We start from the raw sequence: 20469 nt of genomic DNA, 5'->3' as shown, positions 1-20469 counted from the left end.
AAGGGGCTTGGCCACAGATGGCATTATCTGATGTACCTTTAGCCAGAGTCATGTGTTATCTTGGCAGTGGGCAGAGCACACATGCTGTGTGTGTGGGAAGGTTGGCCAGAGAGGAATGCTGGGAGACAGACAGTGGCTCATCAAGCGAGGGCCAGAGGTTGCTCAGCTCCGGGACAGAGAGAAAACACTGGCGCTGGCAGGTGGCAGCTAAGGGCCAAAGCAATCGCAGCAAGGGACGCCGATGCTGCCGGGCCCCATGGCTCAGACGGCCCCGGAGGACAGAGGGCTGCAGACCAGGGCTGCTCCCCAGGATGCCTCGGTGAGTGATGGGGCGTCACCTCCATCCTGCTGGGTAGGGGTGAATGGGGCCTTATTTTACTCCCTCGGGAACCTTCTGTCCACACGTGGAATGAGACCGAGGCAGCTGGACTCCATTTCCTGGGAGTCGAGCTCAGAATCTCAGCAGCAGTAAACCCATGAGACCGGATGGCAGGTGACATCTGTGGGAACATCGGGTTTATGCTCAAAATGTGGCTACAGCAGGCAGTTGTGCGATCCCAGAGAGAGCTGGAAGGGACAGGCGACAGCCAGGGGCCGAGAGGCTGGGGTCCAAGGTTTCTGCCCTCATTCCACATAAGAAATGCTCACTGGCCCTAACCGGTTTGGCTCAGTGGATAGAGCGTCGGTCTGCAGACTCAAGGGTCCCAGGTTCGATTCCGGTCAAGGGCATGTACCTTGGTTGCGGGCACCTCCCCAGTGGGGAGTGTGCAGGAGGCAGCTGATCGATCTTTCTCTCTCATCAATGTTTCTAACTCTCTATCCTTCTCCCTTCCTCTCTGTCAAAAATCAATAAAATATATATATATTTTTTAAAGAAATGCTCACTGGAGAAACAGCCTTTGACTAAAATTGGGGTGTGGGCAGGATCTGAAGCTGGAGGCTAAATGGGAAGGTTGAAAGGATACCAATCCTCGTCCTCCACCCTTGCCTCACCCCACCCTACCTTCCTGTGTCTGCCTGCTCTGGGAAAGAGAGAGAGAGAGAGACAAGAGTCACAGAGGACACCACACACCACGGGGAAGGCCACAGCCACCTGGCTGGCCTTGAGTTGCTGACTTGAGCCAGGCCCAAGGGACCCACCATTCCAGGTGAGCTCGCCGCCCCAGCAGATGACCAGCTCTGCTCTGGGAATGCCCACGGGCCGAGCCCAGCAGGAAATGACTCCCAGGAGCCGTGACTGCCATGCACACAGCCTGACCAGGATGTAAACTTCGCGGTGGCTGACTTTCTCCTAGAACAGCGGTTCTCAACCTGTGGGTCACGACCCCTTTGGCGGTCGAACAACCCTTTCACAGGGGTCGCCTAAGACCATCCTGCATATCAGATATTTACATCACGATTCATAACAATAGCAACATTACAGTTATGAAGTAGCAACGAAAATAATTTTATGGTTGGGTCACAACATGAGGAACTGTATTTAAAGGGCCAGACGGTTGAGAACCACTGTCCTAGAGGGTCTGACAGTGCAGCCACCATGGCTTAGGAAGCCGACCTCCAGGAATGCAGGCAGGAATCCGTGGTGCCCATTCTCTTTTCTCCAATCCTGTTACTCGAGGTGCCAAGAGAACCAGAAGATGAGGGCTACATATCATATGTCTAGATATTTTAAAGTTAAGCTAAAAATTATTAAATAAAAATAGTGTCTATCCTCTTACCTTCATGTACCTTCCCCACAACCTGGAATGCCAGGTGTAAATTTAAAACTTCTAGGACGTCAGTCCTGGCCAGGTAGCTCATTTGGTTGGAGCACCATCCTGATGAGCCAAGGTTTCTGGTTCGATCCCAGTCAAGGCACATACAAGAATCAACCAATGAATGCATCAATAAACGGAGCACCACATCTCTCTCTCTCTCTCTCTCTCTCTCCCTCCCCCACTCCCTCCCTCCCTCTCCTTCTTTCCCTCTTTCTCCCTTCCTCTCTCTCTCTTTAAAAACCAATAAATTAAAAATAAAATAAAAATTCTAGGACTTCTTGGAGGGACAACTAGAATGTGCTGTCCCAGGGAAACCAGCTTCCAGCCCAAACCACTGCCTGTCTCCCTCCTCTGCCCACCCCCAGCTCCACACGTGACCTCACACACCCACCCTGCCCACCCACATTCCAGAAACACTCTCCACAGACAGATGCCGCCGTGGCCTGGGGTGCCCAGTTGGGCAGTACTGTCTGTCAGGAGGAAGGGCCTGGGCAAGGTCCACTCAGGCCCTGAGAGTGCACTTATGGTCATTTGCTCAGGGGAATTTTGAGATTCTGGTACGTGGGGTGGCCAGTGTCCTTAGCCACAGACACCTCAGTCCATGGGCGGGATCCTGACCAGAGGAGGAAGAGAGGGGCCCAGGCCTCAGGGCAGAGCTGTGTGAGACCCGAGAGGGACATTTTAGAAAAGGGCCCGGCTGGTCCCCTCCGCCGAGAGCAAAGCCTGTGTGTGTCCTCAGCACGTCACTGCTTGTCCAGGGCACGGGCTCCTCATCTCAGAATGAGGACCCTGTGCTCTGTGCTTCCCAGTCCCCTTCCTCTCTATGCTCCGGCTGAGGAGTTTGATCAGAAGTTAAGAGAAGGAGAAATTACAGTGTAGCCCAGCAGAAGCCGAGCTGGTTACCTACAAATAAACCTGCCTTTGCTTTTTTGGGTGTCACCTGTCAGAAATTCCAGTGATGTTCTGACAGTCGTACTGATTAAGATGTCAGCCGAATAGATATTTAAGTATTTGAAAAATACAGCGGGTTTGTCAAAACCTCAGGAAGAGTCTCACAAATCCTTCCTGGGAGCCCGGGGAAATATTTCACATGGAACAGAGGCCACAGATGCTCTTCTTGGGAAAGTCGAGCTGCCTGTGCTGCTCCCGAAGGCACAGTCCCCTGAGGGTGGTTGGGGTCTGGGCTGCCCCAGCAGGTCCAGGGCGCAGGGGGTGCTCTTTCCTCTGAGCCCCAACACCCTCACCTCCTCAGAGCACCTGCCTAACTGGAAAGTGGACACCCCTCCCTGGCTTGAGATCGCCTCCAGATTCCAAACTATCTGACTTTCCTTTCTCAGCAGCCCCTCCCCCGGAAATCTAACCTGGGAAGGGCCAGATGTTTGTTCGCAGAAGCAATTTCTGAGCTAACTCATGCCTTATACTCATTGACTACTGTCCTTCCTGCAGATATTTGCTGTTTAAAAACAAGCAAACAGGATGCTTATTAGCCCGTAGACTCTCTGGTAAGGTAACAGAATTAAATGGTAAAGCTAGACGCTGCGGATGCTGGTGGTGGGGGTGGTAGGGGAGGGTCAGGGCCGGGCCGGGCTGGAACCCAGCACCTTTCTGATCTGCTCTTGGTCTTCTCAGGAACTTACTTCTCTGCCTCCGAGGGTGCGGACCCTCTCACCTCCTCCACCTCCACCCCTGGCTCATGTCTTAGAGGCATTAGCAGCTGGTGGTCGAGGTAGGAGTAGAAAGCTAGAGTTCTACTTGCTGGCCAGCTCTCTCCATTTAAAAACACATTTTGAAATACTTCAGACAGTTCAGTTGAAAGAATAGTGAACCCTCGTGTAATCGCCAAGAGCCCGACCCCGAACCCTCTTTACCCTCCTCCCTTAAATATCCCTCTCTGTTCTGTTCCCCAAAGATAGTGCTTCTGCTGAATGAGCTGTTTATCTTCCCACGTTTTCCTGTATAACTTAGGACAGTGATGGCGAACCTTTTGAGCTCGGCGTGTCAGCATTTTGAAAAACCCTAACTTAACTCTGGTGCCGTGTCACATATAGAAATTTTTTGATATTTGCAACCATAGTAAAACAAAGACTTATATTTTTGATATTTATTTTATATATTTAAATGCCATTTAACAAAGAAAAATCAACCAAAAAAAAATGAGTTCGTGTGTCAGAGGTGACATAGGTTCGCCATCACTGACTTAGGATCTTAATGGTAGTAGTTCTAACATTAAACAAGGTAAGTAGCGATGGTCTGCTGGTTCCAGACTCTCCCAGAAATCTCTGGGCCACTCGCAGGGGGCCTGCCGCTGGCTGTCACCTGTACTTATCTCCTTCCACTCATTGCTCTGAAGGTCCTTTCCAAGGACCTCTCGCCTCCACCATCGCAGCGAGGCTTTCACAAAGACTGGCTGGTGTTATTTTCACAGAAACCATAAGTCGTGTTGTTTTCCCACGCAGCACCTTCTATACACAGCGAAAATACACCCTGCCTGGCTGCTTGAGGTCAGCCTGCCTCTACGCCTCGCCTGTCTTGCTCCATCCCAATCGCCTTTCTCACCCGCTAAAATCTAAGCTTCCAAAGACTGCCTGTTCCACGGTCACATCCCAAGCTCCGTGCCTGAAACGTGACGTGGGCTCCCAATAAGTGTTCGTTGGATGCTTGATTGATTGGCTGGAGGAACGCACCCACGTGCGACTGGCATCTGTGAGGGAAGGAGAGTAGAGGCAACAGGAACTCGTTAGCGAGTTCATACTTTTCCCTGCCCTGCAGAATAGAGGGAAATTTGAATGCATTAAAAAACGGAAACTTTTCCTGGGCGGGGATTTTTTTTCTAGGTTGCAATGATTCAACGATTGAATTGATAAAATAGAAGGAATTCAGATCTGCAGATGGTTACTACCACTCAAAGGTATCGGCTGATATCACAAAGCATCTATTTGTTTGATGGACGTTCAAATACAGCACCACTCCAACAATAACAGCAACAAGATGGAGGAGGAGGAGGAGGAGGAGGAGGAGGAGGAGGGGGAGGAGGAGGAGGAGGAGGAGGAGGAGGAGGGGGAGGAGGAGGAGGAGGAGGGGGAGGAGGAGGAGGAGGAGGAGGAGGAGGAGGAGGAGGGGGAGGAGGGGGAGGAGGGGGAGGAGGGGGAGGAGGGGGAGGAGGGGGAGGAGGAGGAGGGGGGGGAGGAGGAGGAGGGGGGGGAGGAGGAGGAGGGGGAGGAGGGGGAGGAGGGGGAGGAGGGGGAGGAGGGGGAGGAGGAGGAGGGGGAGGAGGAGGAGGGGGAGGAGGAGGAGGAGGAGGGGGAGGAGGGGGAGGAGGGGGAGGAGGGGGAGGAGGGGAGGAGGAGGAGGGGGAGGAGGAGGAGGAGGAGGGGGAGGAGGGGGAGGAGGGGAGGAGGGGAGGAGGGAGGAGGGGAGGAGGAGGAGGAGGAGGAGGAGGAGGAGGAGGGGAGGAGGAGGAGGGGGAGGAGGAGGAGGAGGAGGAGGAGGAGGAGGAGGGGGAGGAGGGGAGGAGGGGGAGGAGGAGGGGGAGGAGGGGGAGGAGGAGGGGGAGGAGGAAGAGGAGGAGGAAGAGGAGGGGGAGGAGGAGGAGGAGGAGGAGGGGGAGGAGGAGGAGGAGGAGGAGGAGGGGAGGGGGAGGAGGAGGAGGAGGAGGAGGAGGAGGAGGAGGAGGAGGAGGAGGAGGGGGAGGAGGAGGAGGAGGAGGGGGAGGAAAAGGAGAAAGGGACTTCCTTTGAAATCTCCCATCAGCATTTTCAGTAGCTTTGTTGCTCAAAACTCCTCATCAAAATAAGCTGCAACGCTCCTAAGGATGGCGTCTTCATAAATTGGAGCGCTGGCGGGCTGGCTCGCACTTTTCCTCTCACAGGCTGATACGGAAAGCCTGTTGGACATCAGGAGGCACCAAGTCAGACGCAGGGAAGGGCAAGTCAAAGGCCGGTTCCCAGCTCAGGTCTTCCCAGAGCACAGAGGCCCACAAAGCTCCCTCCAGTCCCGAGACCGGTTCTCATCCACCATGGGCCGCCTGGGTTCACGGCCCACCAGCCTGCCGTGGAGGTTCTCTGGAGCCGATTCGGGATCTCAACCACACTAGCTGCTGCTCTCGCCTGCCGGGCCTCCCCTCAGCTTATCCTGTGTCCTCGGCAGCTTCTGGAAGAGCCCCCACCGTGTCATGTCTCCCTGCAGGGCCTGCAGGACAGCTTGTTCTCCTCGGAGAGTGACAACAGCCTGTACTTCACCTACAGTGGCCCGTCCAACACCTTGGAGGTCCAGGGCCTCAGCTACCAGGTAGAGGCACACCTGAGAACAAGGTGGGAAGAGCGGGCAGAGAGGGCCAAGCAGTCCCCTCAGTGCAGTGGTTCTCAACCTTCTGGCCCTTTAAATACAGTTCATGTTGTGACCCAACCACAAAATTATTTTCGTTGCTACTTCATCACTGTAATGTTGCTACTGTTATGAATCGTAATGTAAATATCTGATGTGCAGGATGGTCTTAGGCGACCCCTGTGAAAGGGTCGTTCGACTGCCAAAGGGGTCGCGACCCACAGGTTGAGAACCGCTGCCTAAGTGGAAGGGCAGGGGGCCCTCTGCTCCCAAAGACAGAGCAGGGTCCATGGTACTGCCCCGCGGGGTGGGTGCAAGCCCCACGGAGGCCCCTTCAATGGCACGGGGGTTTCCAGGCATAAACAGAGACCTGTGTTCAAACCTGAAGCAAACCGTGTGAACCTGTGGGGAGAAAAATCTCTAAGACGCTTGATTAACTGTATATTTTGAAACGAGTTTAGACTTTTGAAAAAGTTGCGAAAGTAGTGCAGAGTTCCCATTACCCTTCATCCCCCTTTCCCTGATGTTACCATCTTGCTTACCCATAGGCCACAGCACAGTTATCAGAACGAGGGTATTGCAGTGGTAGGAGACTAGTCACTAAACTACAGACTTTAGGCAGATTGTTTTCACTTTTTGAATCTTTTTTTAAATGTACTGTCACTGGAGCTAATACAACATCAGAGTGCAAGTGCCTTTCCCACACTTCCCCAGGGGCAGACCCCACGCGGCCCAGTTGGAATATGGTGGGGCCGGGAATGGAGGCCCAATTCTGGCTTCCTGTGGAGGTGAGTTGGGACGAGCTCATGAGCCATGCCACGACCTCTCTCTGCACTGCCACTTCCTAGCTCTGTGCTTTACTAGCACTTACCTGCTCTGAGCTTTACTAGAACAGGGATTCCAATCATACCCAGGTAATAGGTTTGCAATGAAGATTGAATGAGATAATGAATATAAATTGATTAATACAAGGCCTTGCACAGAGTAAACATTTGGTAAATTCCTATTATTATTGAGTGAAGGCATCGTTTTACTTCAGGTGTCTTAATTTCTGTTCAGCTATTACACACGTTTCCCATGTGTTATCTTCAGACTTGGAAATGGCAGCTCCAGGTTCTCAGGATGGTGGGCTCGGCCTCCGTGCCTGGTAGAGCATGGTGGGGAGCCCCACGGGCCTGTTGTATCAGCAGGCGGAGGGCTCCTGCAGTGAGCCGAACAGCTCTCTGAGGAACCTTCTGATGTCTCCCCACAGGTGGACGCGGCCTCCCAGGTGCCTTGGTTTGAGCAGCTGGCTCAGTTCAAGATGCCTTGGGCCTCTCACAAGGACTCTTGTGAGCTGGGCATCCAGAACCTGAGCTTCAAAGTGAGGAGTGGGCAGATGCTGGCCATCATAGGGAGCTCAGGTACCGCAAAGGGCAGGAAGTGGGATGCAGAATGGTACCTTGGACAGATGCATGCTTCTCACAGAACCCTTACTGATGAGTAGAACAGTGCAGCAGAGTGAGAGCACAGGTTCTGGGGCCGACAGACCTGGGTTCCAATCTCTGCTGCTCCATTCCCAGCTCTCAGGCAGTTGCTGAGAGTCCTTGGTGTGGAATCAGGACGGAGCCTTTTGAAGCTGCAGCGTAACACCTGTATTGAGACAAGTCAAAAACCCCCCAAGACCCTCAGGCAGCTTCAGAAGTGAATGAGCTTTTCAGGGGACTCCTCCCCCACAATCAGATTCCGGTTATGGTCAGACAGTAGGTAGACACAGCCCTTCCAACTCTGGGCCCAAACTTCAACCATCTGCACAGGTCCAGATGCTTGCAGGGCCTCAAACAGTCACTTCCACGGGCCAGACTTGGCATTGCAGAAGGCGGGGTGGAGGGGGCTCGGAGACCAGAGTCCACTGTCATCATTGTCTCCTACCGTTCTTTCTCCTTACTGTTTGGAAGCATCTGCACAGGAGGGTTTTCAAATGATCTAGCCCGCCATATTTCTAGGATGCCTTCCCCTGCCTTCTGCCCCCCCCCCCCCCCCGCACACACATACATGCACACACACGCACTCCAAGGACATACATTTCATGCAGACCTAGAACTTTGGTCTCCTGATTATAATCTCAGATAGAATAATTTCTCCCTTACATCGTGTTAGAGACAGCACTTTATTTCCTTTCATTAATCATTACCAGAAGGACAGATTACTCAACTTTTTAAACATCAGCTCCAAATTTTTACAATCTTCAGATAGGGAAGTTCTGTTTATTGTCTCGCCAAAGATCAAATGTGTGTAGATGTACTTTGTCACTGGAACACTCCCACAGGTCATATCCTAGCTGCTTGTGACCCCGTCCCTGCAATTCTGACCTAAACGAGAAAAAAAGTAGATACTTCATAGGCCAGTTTTATTTTTGTTTCTAACTCCTGGTGGCTTTTCTTGTTTTCTCTGCTTTCTCTTCAAGAATTAATCATCTGGGACAGCGGTTCTCAACCTGTGGGTCGCAACCTCTTTGGGGGTCAAACAACCCTTTCACAGGGGTCGCCTAAGACCATCGGAAAACACATATCTAATTACATATTGTTTTTGTGATTAATCACTATGCTTTAATTATGTCCAATTTGTAACAATGAAATTGGGGGTCACCACAACATGAGGAGCTGTATTAAAGGGTCGCGGCATTAGGAAGGTTGAGAGCCACTGCTCTAGGAGACACATGGGCTGTTACCGGGGCATCTCACTGCACAGAGCCCTGCAGCTGTCAGCGTCTCCCGTTGGGAGATGCTGCACTGAGCAGCCTCCAGGTCCTTTGACCATAGGCTCAGTGGGTTTAGCTTCGGGTTTACTTGGCAGAAATTATTAAGATGATTTCTGCCGAAACCGGTTTGGCTCAGTGGATAGAGCGTCGGCCTGCGGACTGAGAGGTCCCAGGTTCGATTCCGGTCAAGGGCATGTACCTGGGTTGCGGGCACATCCCCAGTAGGAGATGTGCAGGAGGCAGCTGATCGATGATTCTCTCTCATCGATGTTTCTAACTCTCTATCTCTCTCCCTTCCTCTCTGTAAAAAATCAATAAAATATATTTAAAAAAAAAAAAAAAAAAAAAAGATGATTTCTTAGAAAGGTTTACCAATAATACCTGTGACATTTACTCCACTCGGACAAAATAATTCTGGTTATAGTTTTTTTCAATCTTTATTGTTGAAAGTATTACATATGTCCCCTTTTTCCCCCATTGACTCCTTCTAGCGGGTCCCTGCCCCCAACCCCAGGTCTTCACCATACTATTGTCTGTGTCCATGGGTTATGCATATATGCATACAAGTTCTTTGGTTGATCTCTTCCCACCCACCTACCCACTCCCCCTGAGATTACACAGTCTGTTCCATGCTTCTATGTGTCTGGATCTATTTTGCTCATCGGTTTCTAGTTATAATTTAAAAAATAAAACAGCCCAGGCATTTTAGCATCTTCTATGGAATCAGCAGTGCCAAAGGTGTTCTCCCATAAATGAGTGTACTGCTTCGGAGATCCCTTTTATGAGGATCTCCAATGCAAGTGTTCGCTCCTGGTTCAGGAGGGTCTCCCCAGCCGTACCAAATGCCGGAAAGGCACCCACTGCTCTCACTGTTGGGGTTGCCGAAGGAGGAATGCACGAGGCCATAAGGGGTAAAGAATCATGAATTTATTAGGTCATCTGGAAACCCAGATGGGCTGAGCCCCAAAATGGCGCCAGCACCCAAGGTGTTAGGTCAGAGGTGACCTAACACTCACCAAGTCTTGTTTGGGAAACGTGGCCTTTCCACTCCTGACTGGGAATCCCACAGTCCCTGCGAATGCTGGCAAAGTCCCCTGCGCTCCCAGAGCCTGGAGCCGATGTCCGAGGCTGAGCAGGGCACAGGGCCAGAGCCCACCTCTCATTTCTCTCCTGGCTACTTGGCTCCACCTCAGTTCTCAGGGACCTTGAAAGAGGTGCACCCAGGAGGCAGTGTGCAGGTCCCTTTCTGCCCCGAAAACCTGTGATCCCTGTGCAGAAGGGTCCCTGGGGAAGCTTCTCGATTTTTATTTTTTTGCACAGAGGCCCCAGGGCTGCCTGCAGGAGGCGCTTGGCTTGTGCCAAGGACCTGTTACCTGATGTGAGTTGGCACCTTCCTGGTTTGGAAACAGTTTGGAAGATTTGCTCTCTAAAAGGGATTTGTAGGCAGGCTCCCACCTGGGGGAAGAGGACAGGCTCTTTCCAGCTCTGTCCCAAAAGGTGTTCTCAGATCCTGAGCCCAGTTCTCTTTCACCGTTTAAATGGCCGTCAAAGAGAGAGTCTCATCGAGCATCCGGAATCCTGGTGCAATGTGACACTTCCCCAAACGATAGCAATCTCTACGTCATTCAGAAGTGGGTGGTATGCATTTGTGTGCAATGATCATTGTTGTGTTGTTGTTGTTGTTGTTTTTTAGAGAGAGTAAATAGTATCACTGATAAAAATAAGAGCATGTAGGCCCTGGCCAGGTAGCTCAATTGGTTAGAACGTCATCCCAAAACCCCAAGGTTGTGGGTTTGATCCCTGGTTGTGGCACATACAAGAATCAATGAATGCATAAATAAGTGAAACAACAAATTGATCTCTCTCTCTATCTATCTATCTCTTCCTCCCTCTCTAAGATCAATTAAAAATTTTTAAAAATAATAGCATGTAAAAGGTGGAGAGGAACCCAGAACACACATGTACACTGTGCTGTATTTTTAAAATCATTCCCACATTTATTTCTTTTCTATTTTTTCTCCCTAATTTCTGAAAATAGATTCACTTTCACATTTTTTAAAAGACACCCTATTCATTCTTCAAATTAGTCCTTCCCAAGAAGCCAGCTTCTGAGCCAAACGAGTTGAATGGTGAAATGCCACTGGCACATTTGCCAGCCCCAAATAGTTCAGCTTCCCTGTGCAGTTAATGTCAGTCTGCTTCCGAGAGAGGGGACACACTCCAGGCACAGGCAGGCCTGTGGCAGCCCAAACTCCATCCTTCTCCTGCCACTCAGTGCCTGGTGGGCCTGGCTTCAGCCCCCAGCATCACTGTGCCCGTGCCACGGTGCTCAGGTTGGCTGTGGGCAAAGGCCTGGAGCTCCAGTGCTGGGCTGCCCCAGCCAGGGCTGCATGCTGTGCCCCTTCCCTAGGACCAGTCCCTTCTGTGAGGACAGACAGCCCAGGGTCACCGTGGCTTCCAGGCTGGTCCTGCAGACTCTGTGATCTCAGGGATGTCTCTGTTGGCTTTGCAGGTTGTGGGAGAGCCTCTTTGCTGGATGTGATCACTGGGCGAGGCCATGGTGGCAAAATTAAGTCAGGTCAAATCTGGATCAACGGGCAGCCCAGCACGCCCCAGCTGGTGAGGAAGTCTGTGGCCCACGTGCGCCAGCACGACCAGCTGCTCCCCAACCTGACTGTCCGCGAGACCTTGGCTTTCGTGGCCCAGCTGCGCCTGCCCAGAACCTTTTCCCAGGCCCAGCGTGACAAAAGGGTAACTGACCCCATGACCCCCAAAACCATGACATCCTCCCCCTCCCTGCCTCAGGACCCAGCCACCAGTGGTTTGAACAACCCAGCTCACCATCCATCCATCCATCCATCCATCCATCCATCCATCCATCCATCCATCCATCATAGGCTCAGCCCTGCCCTTCACCGTCCTTTAAAGCCCCATAGCCCTCTGTAAGCCATCTCAGCCCAGTTGGTTCCCGCACAGCAGGTGCCAAAATGTGTGATGAGCGTTTGCTTTGTGGTCCTCTGTGTGGGCAGGGAGTCCAACTGCCTTGTGTCCAAGACACGGCCACATTCCCAACACACGACATCGTGCATGGGCAGAGTCAGGGGACACAGTGTATCAGGGAAACGAAGGCTGGGGCTTTAAACCCATCCAGACACGCAGGTGTTTTGCTGCTTTGGAGCAAAATACATCTGGCCCTGAGCGAGGCCCGGGCCCCTCTGGTCCTCAGGTGGACGACGTGATCGCGGAGCTGCGGCTGCGGCAGTGCGCCAACACGCGCGTGGGGAACACCTACGTGCGGGGGGTGTCGGGGGGCGAGCGGCGGAGAGTCAGCATCGGGGTGCAGCTTCTGTGGAACCCAGGTGAGGGCTGTGGGTGCCGGACGGGCACGAGGGGCCTGGGTCGCCCACCTGGCTTAGCCTGGTCTAGACAGGCTCCTGCCCACTTACCAGGCTCCTCTCCCCCCGGAAGGAATCCTCATTCTGGATGAGCCCACCTCGGGGCTCGACAGCTTCACGGCCCACAACCTGGTGAAGACCCTGTCCCGGCTGGCCAAGGGCAACAGGCTGGTGCTCATCTCCCTGCACCAGCCGCGCTCCGACATCTTCCGGCTGTTCGACCTGGTCCTCCTGATGGCGTCGGGCATCACCATCTACCTGGGGGCGGCCCAGCACATGGTCCAGTACTTCACCGCCATTGGCCACCCCTGTCCTCGCTACAGCAACCCCGCTGACTTCTATGGTGAGCCAGCCAGGCCGTGGCCTGGGACACGGGCGCCCCCTCCACCCCCCCAGCCTGGTGGATAGATTAGGGGGTGGGGCCGAGGGTGGGGGTGGGCAGAGTGAGCACTAGCATCAAATGCTAGAAACGAGGCCTGGAAAAGGCAGCTGCTGACCTAGCCACCCCTGGGCACACGCAAGATTAAAAATTCGACGTGTGCCAAGCTGGAGCAGGTGGAATCCAAGAGAGTTTGGATCAATGTCTGGAATCGTGGCCTTTATTCAGCCCCTATACCAGAGGTTCTCAACCTGTGGGTTGCGACCCCTTTGGCGGTCGAACGACCCTTTCACAGGGGTCGCCTAAGACCATCCTGCATATCAGATATTTACATTATGATTCATAACAGTAGCAACATTACAGCTATGAAGTAGCAACGAAAATAATTTTATGGTTGGGTCACAACATGAGGAACTGTGTTTAAAGGGCCAGGAGGTTGAGAACCACTGCTCTATACAGAAGCAGGATATTTGAAATTGGGAGGCCTCCAGGGAATCTTAAAGCTGCACCCACAGAGGCGCTGGGTGGTGTGTGTCGGGGGGGAGGGGGGCGGCGGGGAGGGCCCGGGGTGCAGGCCGGCTCGGGGCCTTTGGTGGTCTCAGCCAGTGAATCTCTAGATGTGAAATGGCTCTGCCAGCACCGGAGAGGCCCTTCTGCTTGGGTCCTGAGCCCTCAGCCTGTGGCCCTCAGAGGACACATGGACACTGTCCTCACTCCTGTGGGGAGATGCCGGCCCTGAAAGCAGGTGCCCTGCCCTGAGTGCGGGGGAACGCGGTGCTGCTGGGCAGGCCGCACCCGGTGCCAGGGCTGGGGAAGCAGCGGCCACGGCGCACCCCACAGCTGGCTGCAGGCCCAGCCTTCTCCCAGGACGGCCTGGAGTAGAAAGGACCCTACCATAAGCATGATGACAGGGACCCTCTCCTTGAGGGCAGACACAGGGCCCAGGGGCACCCCACCAAACAGGGTGTCCCTTTGACCCTCACAGCCCTGCCAGGCCAAGGTCACCTCCATCCGCACAGATGAGAAGACGGGAATCCAAAGAGTTAAACACCTTGCCCCGCTGTAAGGCATAGAACTGGGATTCCCAGCCCGTGTGCCAGGCCCTGTTGCCCATCCTCCTCCTCCCCGCGTCCACACTCCAGCCCTCGCCTAGGAGGACGGGCACTCTCTCCACCCGCCAGCCCTCACCCTGTGCCCTCGCATGGTGTGAACTCACCTAGAAGTCACCCCCCCACCCCTGGGTCAGGTGCCAGCCGGGCTTCCTGCCAGTGTGTCATCCTCAGGCCAGCCGTCCCCAGATAAGGGGGCAGAGGGCACTTGCCAACCTGCCACCGGGAGGAACTGCAGTAACCCCGGAGCGGGGTTACCAGAAGTCAAACACCCATATCAGCCCTGAAAAATCTTGCTTTTTCTTTACTTTTTATTATCATCTTTTTTTTGGGGGGGGGGGGGCTCTTGCTGATAAGACCCTTACCATCACGGGGTGTTGGGGGGCGTAGGCAGAGCCTAGCGGTGCCCAGAGCCTGGGGTCCTGAGCTCCAGCCCTGCGCACCGAGCACACACGTCACAGTTCACAAGACCCTCCTAGACATGATCCTGCCCTGAGAGGTGCCATGAGGATGGAGGAGGGAAGAGGCAGAGAGGTTCAGGGGTAACCCCAGCCAAGGGAGGCATGGAGGGAGCCTGCGGGGGCTGGGCTAGGGAGGCCCTGGTGTGACCAGCCAGCTGTGCCCTCCTAGCATTGCAGCGGCCTGTAAGAGGAGGCTGTGGTCTGGGCTCCCCGTGCCCTCACAGGGTCACGTGGGGTGGGAGGGGACAGCTGGCTCTGCAGCTTGTCACGTGGCTCCCCCAGCCGGGGACAGGGAGAGTTTTCCTGGTCATTGACGGGCCCGGCACCTCCAGCTGAAACGTCCCTCCCCTGTGGGCAGGCTGTGTGAGGAGCCGAATCACTAACTCACAGTGAGAACTAGAACTTCAGGGGCCCAGACTGCTCGGCCTCGGCTGGGCCAGCCCACCTGGGAGGCTATGTCCTCTCCAGGACAGCCTGGGGGGTGGGGGTGGGGTGGACAGGGGGGGAGAGCCAGGGTTTCCCGGTGCCACGCCCTGTGGACCCAAAGGTGCAGAGCCTCCTTCTCTGTCCTGAAGAGGTCCTGGCAGGAACCTGGGTGTGGGGCTGGGCTCAGCCCCCGCAGGGCCCCCCTGTGGTCCCCTCCCCGGAGGCAGGCTCTCTGTAGAGGTGGCCGGGCTGCAGGGTGGGGCAGCCCTGGGGGGCTCTGTCCCTCTCTGCGCTGACATCGCTTCCTGTCCACTCCCCGAGGGCGCGGAGCACACGGCCCCGGGCGGGCGGGCGCTGTGGGCTGGGCTGGCGCTGGCCCTCCCTGTGAGCAGTGCAGGGCCGGTCGCCCGTGACCCCACACGCTCTGCTTCCAGTGGACCTGACCAGCATAGACAGGCAGAGCGGAGAGCGGGAAGTGGCCACCAGGGAGAAGGCCCGGTCCCTTGCAGCCTTGTTTCAGGAAAAAGTGCGCGACTTTGACGACTGTCTGTGGAGAGCAGAGGCCAGGGACTCTGGTTCCAAGAGGTGAGGCGGCCGGGTGGCTCAGTGGGGAGAGCCCTCCGGGGGGTGGCCGCCCCCACGCCCCCCTGACACACTCTCGGTCTTGACAGCCTGGTCCTCCCACGTGACCCCGACCACCTCTCGACACCCACCCGGCTGCCCGGCCCCGTGCAGCAGTTTACCACGCTGATCCGGTAATGGTCTGCCATTTCACACACACACACACACACACACACACACACACACACACACACACACACATACACACACACACACACACACCCCTGCCATACCACCCCACCCCACCCCGGCGAGAGTCTGTTGTATCCCGTTAAGCCCTATCTAAAGTGAATTTGAAGGAGCCACTGGAAGTCGAAGTGAATGTAAAGAGGTAAATCTTTGGGAAAAAGGCAGCGTCACCGAGACCAGCACCAGCCCTGGCGTGTGATGCGGAGCATTCCTGCTTTTGTTCTTTAAACAAAACCCTTGTCCTTACTGGGCAGACGACCACAGAACTCACACAGGCTCGTGGTGAAGAATTCAGACCGCACAGGAGACCCTCCCGGGGAAGGGCAGGTGCCCCGTCACCCACCCTCGGAGGAAACCACACCTGTGAGGCTGTCTAAGGGGTCCCTGTGCACATAAACCTTTAAAACACATCAGTGGGGTTTTACTCTGCACGTTGTTCTTTGTTCTGTAATCACTTTAGGGTGTTTTTGGGGTGAGGAGGGAGGGTTACTTAGAATAGTTCCTCTGCCCCTCATGGGTCAGATCTTCCAATCCAGCCACGATCCAGTTACCCTCAGAGTCCATATGGATGGTCAGACTATTTTAGGCTTTTGCTATTACAAGTAACCGTAGCCAACATCCTTGTACACACCCCTTTACATGCCTGGTCAGCTATTTCCTCGGGGTGGCTTCTTTAAGTAAAATCTCCAGCCAGATAGATCGATGATAAAAGCAACACGATCATTTACTGAGTATCTGCCATGAGACAGATGCTTTCGTCGGCGAGCTCACTTGGTACTCACAGCCACTCTGTGAAATGGTCATGGAGATCCCCAATTTACAGATGAGAACAACAAGGCTGACAGAGATCCAATGACATGGCCAAGGTCATAGGACAGGTGGCACCTCTTTCTTTTGCTGTTTTTAAGGCGTCAGATTGCCAACGACTTCCGAGACCTACCAACCCTCCTCATCCACGGGGCGGAGGCCTGCCTGATGTCTCTGGTCATCGGATTCCTCTATTACGGCCATGGGACCATCAAGCTCTCCTTCACGGACACGGCGGCCCTCTTGTTCATGATCGGAGCTCTCATCCCTTTCAATGTGGTCCTGGATGTCATTGCCAAATGTGAGTGTCCCCTGCTCCCCGCGACCCACACCTGGAGCCCCCTGGACTGGTCCAAGGCCGACCTGTGCTGCTCTGAGCTCCCGGGGAAACGGGGTTACTGAATGTCACCATGATTGTGAAATAAGAGATGGTAGTTGTTTTCTATGTTCACACATTAATATTAATATTAATGTGCAAATGCCAGCAAATTACCACGGCGTCGTAGGCATTCCTCTCCTGGCAGGATTCACACTTGACAGCAGTGTACAAGTCCCAGAATTACAAACCTCCAAATCAGGATGGTTTTACTCTGCCTTAAAGCACGCACACACACACACACACACACACACACACACACACACACACACCATTTAATTTTAGTCAATATAACTATTTTTAATTGCACGAAGAGAGACTACAAAACAGGAGCACTGTGAACACTGCGCGTTAATTTCCCGTTTTCATTGTCCTTTGCTCCCCGTCCCTAGGTCACTCGGAGAGGGCGATGCTTTACTACGAGCTGGAGGACGGGCTGTACACTGCCGGCCCCTATTTCTTTGCCAAGGTGACTGCTCAGGGCTGAGAGGGAGTGACTGCCCCAGGGTTGGGGGGATGCGGGGCCGGGGGTGGGGGGGTGCAGAGGAAGCTGCACTCATTATACGGAAGTGACAGAGAAGCATTTTGCTGAACCAGGGGTGGTAGAGGCCACATTCCCTAGGGGAGTTTCGGAGACTTGATGTTTTGTAAACACTTGCCAGAAGGCCAGGGCTGTGGACCTTAGGAATGACACTCTCCTGGTCAGCAGAAACCGACAAAAGTAAAGGTGGGAACATCTAACTTACTTCACCTCTCCAGTCCCACCGTGTCCCCTGGAGCAGGTCCGGCAGGTGCTACCGTTGTCATTTCCAGGAAGTGGAGGCTCAGGGAGGTTGTGTGTCTGTCTCAAGGTCACACAGCTCCTGGGTCTGGGCAGGCACGGTGGGGACAGGAAACCAGGTCTTATTGGAGCAGATCTCCACCGCCTCCCTGGGGGAAACTGCTCTGACCTGTCCCAGAGGGAGCACCTGGCATCTGCAGGGTCCCACCCACCCACACCCACCTGCTGCAGCCTGATCACGGGAGGGACGGTGGGCATCGCTGGGAGGTGCTGTCTCCGGCCGTTTATAAAGAATAGTGGCAGACCAAGGCGCTGGCTCCACATGCTGGCAAGGGCTGCTCTCTGCAGATCCTCGGGGAGCTCCCGGAGCACTGTGCCTACATCCTCATCTATGGGATGCCCACCTACTGGCTGGCCAACCTGCGCCCGAGCCCCGAGGCCTTCCTGCTGCACTTCCTGCTGGTGTGGCTGGTGGTGTTCTGCTGCAGGCTCATGGCCCTGTGCGCCGCCGCCCTGCTCCCCACCTTCCACATGTCCTCCTTCTTCGGCAACGCTCTCTACAACTCCTTCTACCTGACCGGGGGCTTCATGATCAGCTTGAGCAACCTGTGGACAGGTGAGGCTTGCTCCCCTCACCTGGCCAAGCTGGTGGAGGCCTTCTGCGGCTTCAGCCGGCTTTGGCCTGGAGGTGCGAACTCACCATTGAGGGCCAGCTGTCCTGCATGCCGAGGGAATGACCCTCACCTGACACCTGGATGTCACCCCTGACTCCCTCACCCTCCACATCACAGCGAGCCAGGCCAACTCTGCCTCCCCCATCTTTCTGAAATGTTTCATCGCTTTACCCCCTAGCTCTGGTCTTATCATCCGATCTTGGGCCAAGGCCAAAGCCTGGTCTCTGTACCCTGGTCCCTCCACGTCCCTCTCAGCCTTCCCCATGCAGAGTGAGCTTTCTAAGGGCAAACCCACGGGGGCGGGCAGGCTGCTCACGCCCTGCTGCCTGCACCCAGCTCTCTGAAGCCCCCACACCACACACCCCAGGCCTCCTCTCCATGGAAACACCACTCCCCAACTTCCTGGCTCCTCCTCCTGCCAGGCCTTTCCTGACCCTCCCAGGCAGGGCTCAGTGTTCCTCCTCCTCCCCTCGCCTTCAGACCTCCACAGGGTCAGGACACAGACTCGGAAATCTTCGTCTGGGTCTGCTGAGTCTCTACAGCCCCTCCGCTCAGGGAGGCTGAGCGCGTGCTGGGAGGGGCACCTAATAACTTATTCTCTGGAGTTGTTATGGACCAACACGCCCTGACCCTGCAGCCACTCGCCACCCCCACCCCCTGCCCTGTCCCAAGCTGCCCCTCTGCCCTTTCACCCTCTTGTCCGCTCCCCTCCCTGCTCCTTCAGGGGACTTGCTTCCCCAGGGGCAGGGCCAGCAGGGCCCTCTCTGCAGGCTCACTTCGCAGGGAGCAGGGGGTCAGCTGGTGTGAATAATGCGGCTCCCTCTGTCCTCAGTGCCCGCCTGGATCTCCAACGTGTCCTTCCTCCGATGGTGTTTTGAAGGGCTGATGCAGATTCATTTTAAAGGGCAAACTTACCACTTGGTAGTCGGCAACCTCACCTTCCCTATCCCGGGAGACAAAGTAAGTAGCCGAGGGCTCGGACGCCTAGCACGTGGCATCCGTCTGACCACCTTCTCCATGAGCTCACTGATGTCTGTGTCCCCAGATCCTCAGCAATATGCACCTGAACTCGTACCCGCTCTACGCCGTCTACTTCATCCTCATCGGCATCAGTGGTGGCTTCGTGGTCCTGTACTATGTGTCCTTAAAGTTCATCAAACAGAAATCAAGTCAAGACTGGTGATTCACGCCCGACGCCTGCCCGCTGGTGAGGGACTCGGGCAGACCTTTCCACTGCACTCCCTTCCGCCCAAGAGCCCCTGCGGGGTACAAGGAGGACAGTGAGCACAGCTGCTCAGCGACATCTGGCCACGGTGCTGCAGTGGCACAAGCTGGCCACAGGATGGCAGCAGAATAAAGACAGTCGAAAGGGATTTCTAATCACTGGCCAGAGCCTAAGATTACTGGGAGCATGAAAACCATACTTGAGACACCTACAATGTTGCTCATTTATTTCCTTTTGATATGTATTTATATAGGCAACTCAATACAGGATGGGAACAAATAGGTAGCAATCGAGTAACTAGGCCATGCAAGATTGTTTTAAATTCTCCTTCCATCATCATTTATCCGCCTTTCCCCCCTCTTCTACTTCCCCTACCACCGCCCCTTTCCCTCCGATAATCACCATACTGTTGTCTGTGCCTATGAGGTGTGGTTTTTGTTTTCTTAGTCTCTTCATTTTTTTCACCCAGCCCCGCAGCCCCCCACCCCTCTGACAGCCGTCAGTCTGTGCTCTGTATCTGTGAGTCCGTTTCTCTTTTGTTGGTTAGATTAGTTGTTCATTAGATTCACATATGAGTGAAATCACATGGTATTTGTCTTTCTCTGACTGGCTTATTTCACCTAGCATAATACTTTCCAGGTCCATGCATACTGTTGCAAAAGGTAAGATTTCCTTTTTTTTTTTTTTTTTTTTTTTTTTTTTTACGGCCCAGTAGTATTCCATTGCGTAAATGTACCACAGCTTTTTTATCCACTCGTCTACTGATGGGCACTCCGGCTGCTTCCAAACTAGGCAAGAACGAAGAGGGCCCAGAGGAAGCAAGAACGTAATAGCCAGTGGGATATTTGGCCTCCTCTTCCAGAACCCGCGGACTCTGTGTTTGCCTCTGTCAAGACCGACAGTGACCTAAAAGCTACCAGCAAATTGCATCCCTCTTCTCTGTGTGGGGTGATGTGCCCCAAAAGCCAAACTGAATAATTAAAACAATTGTTGAGCATCTAGTCTGAGCCAGGCACTGTACAAAACACTCACAGCGACCTTTGCGGTGGGGTGGGCATTATCCCATAGATGAGGAAACTCAGGCACAGACAAGTTTGTATGCTGAGCAAGGTCACACAGCTACGACGTGGTGGAATCTCACGGGGTCAAAAAAGCCTTTTAAATCTTCAGAAGTTAGAAGGCAGACGGCAAGGCCTGAGCCACTGT

General features: G+C 54.2%; 1 protein-coding gene across 3 annotated transcripts; it reads left to right on the top strand.

The window, feature by feature from the left end:
• Positions 1–106: 106 nt before the first annotated feature.
• Positions 107–20364, top strand: ABCG8 (ATP binding cassette subfamily G member 8). Of its 3 annotated transcripts, none has more exons than XM_036334714.1 (14): positions 107–319; positions 5943–6044; positions 7333–7483; positions 11333–11571; positions 12047–12179; positions 12289–12558; positions 15025–15175; positions 15262–15345; positions 16309–16508; positions 16976–17052; positions 17713–17980; positions 18871–18998; positions 19084–19245; positions 19979–20364. In XM_036334714.1, exons 1-13 carry the CDS (start codon positions 242–244, stop codon positions 19219–19221), a joined length of 2019 nt encoding a protein of 672 aa, XP_036190607.1. In that variant the 5' UTR covers positions 107–241; the 3' UTR covers positions 19222–19245; positions 19979–20364. The 3 variants fall into 3 exon arrangements, with proteins under 3 accessions (XP_036190607.1, XP_036190606.1, XP_036190608.1); XM_036334715.1 differs by lacking the exon at positions 19979–20364 and adding an exon at positions 4592–4665 and having other exon boundaries at positions 221–319; positions 19084–19902; XM_036334713.1 differs by lacking the exon at positions 19979–20364 and having other exon boundaries at positions 19084–19902.
• Positions 20365–20469: the final 105 nt, after the last annotated feature.

This window comes from Myotis myotis, unplaced genomic scaffold (genome assembly GCF_014108235.1).
Source record: "Myotis myotis isolate mMyoMyo1 unplaced genomic scaffold, mMyoMyo1.p scaffold_m19_p_14, whole genome shotgun sequence".
Classification (NCBI taxonomy): Eukaryota; Metazoa; Chordata; class Mammalia; order Chiroptera; family Vespertilionidae; genus Myotis; species Myotis myotis.
The sequence above is the reverse complement of the archived record's forward strand: the minus strand, read 5'-3'. Positions and strand labels throughout refer to the sequence as shown.

Bases quoted from the DNA above. Each gene is read 5' to 3' on its own strand.
- ABCG8 (XM_036334714.1), top strand. From the start codon at position 242: ATGCTGCCGGGCCCCATGGCTCAGACGGCCCCGGAGGACAGAGGGCTG. The intron at 7,484-11,332 runs GTACCGCAAAGG...TTGGCTTTGCAG, and splicing joins GGCCATCATAGGGAGCTCAG to GTTGTGGGAGAGCCTCTTTG. The intron at 17,981-18,870 runs GTGAGGCTTGCT...CTCTGTCCTCAG, and splicing joins CTTGAGCAACCTGTGGACAG to TGCCCGCCTGGATCTCCAAC.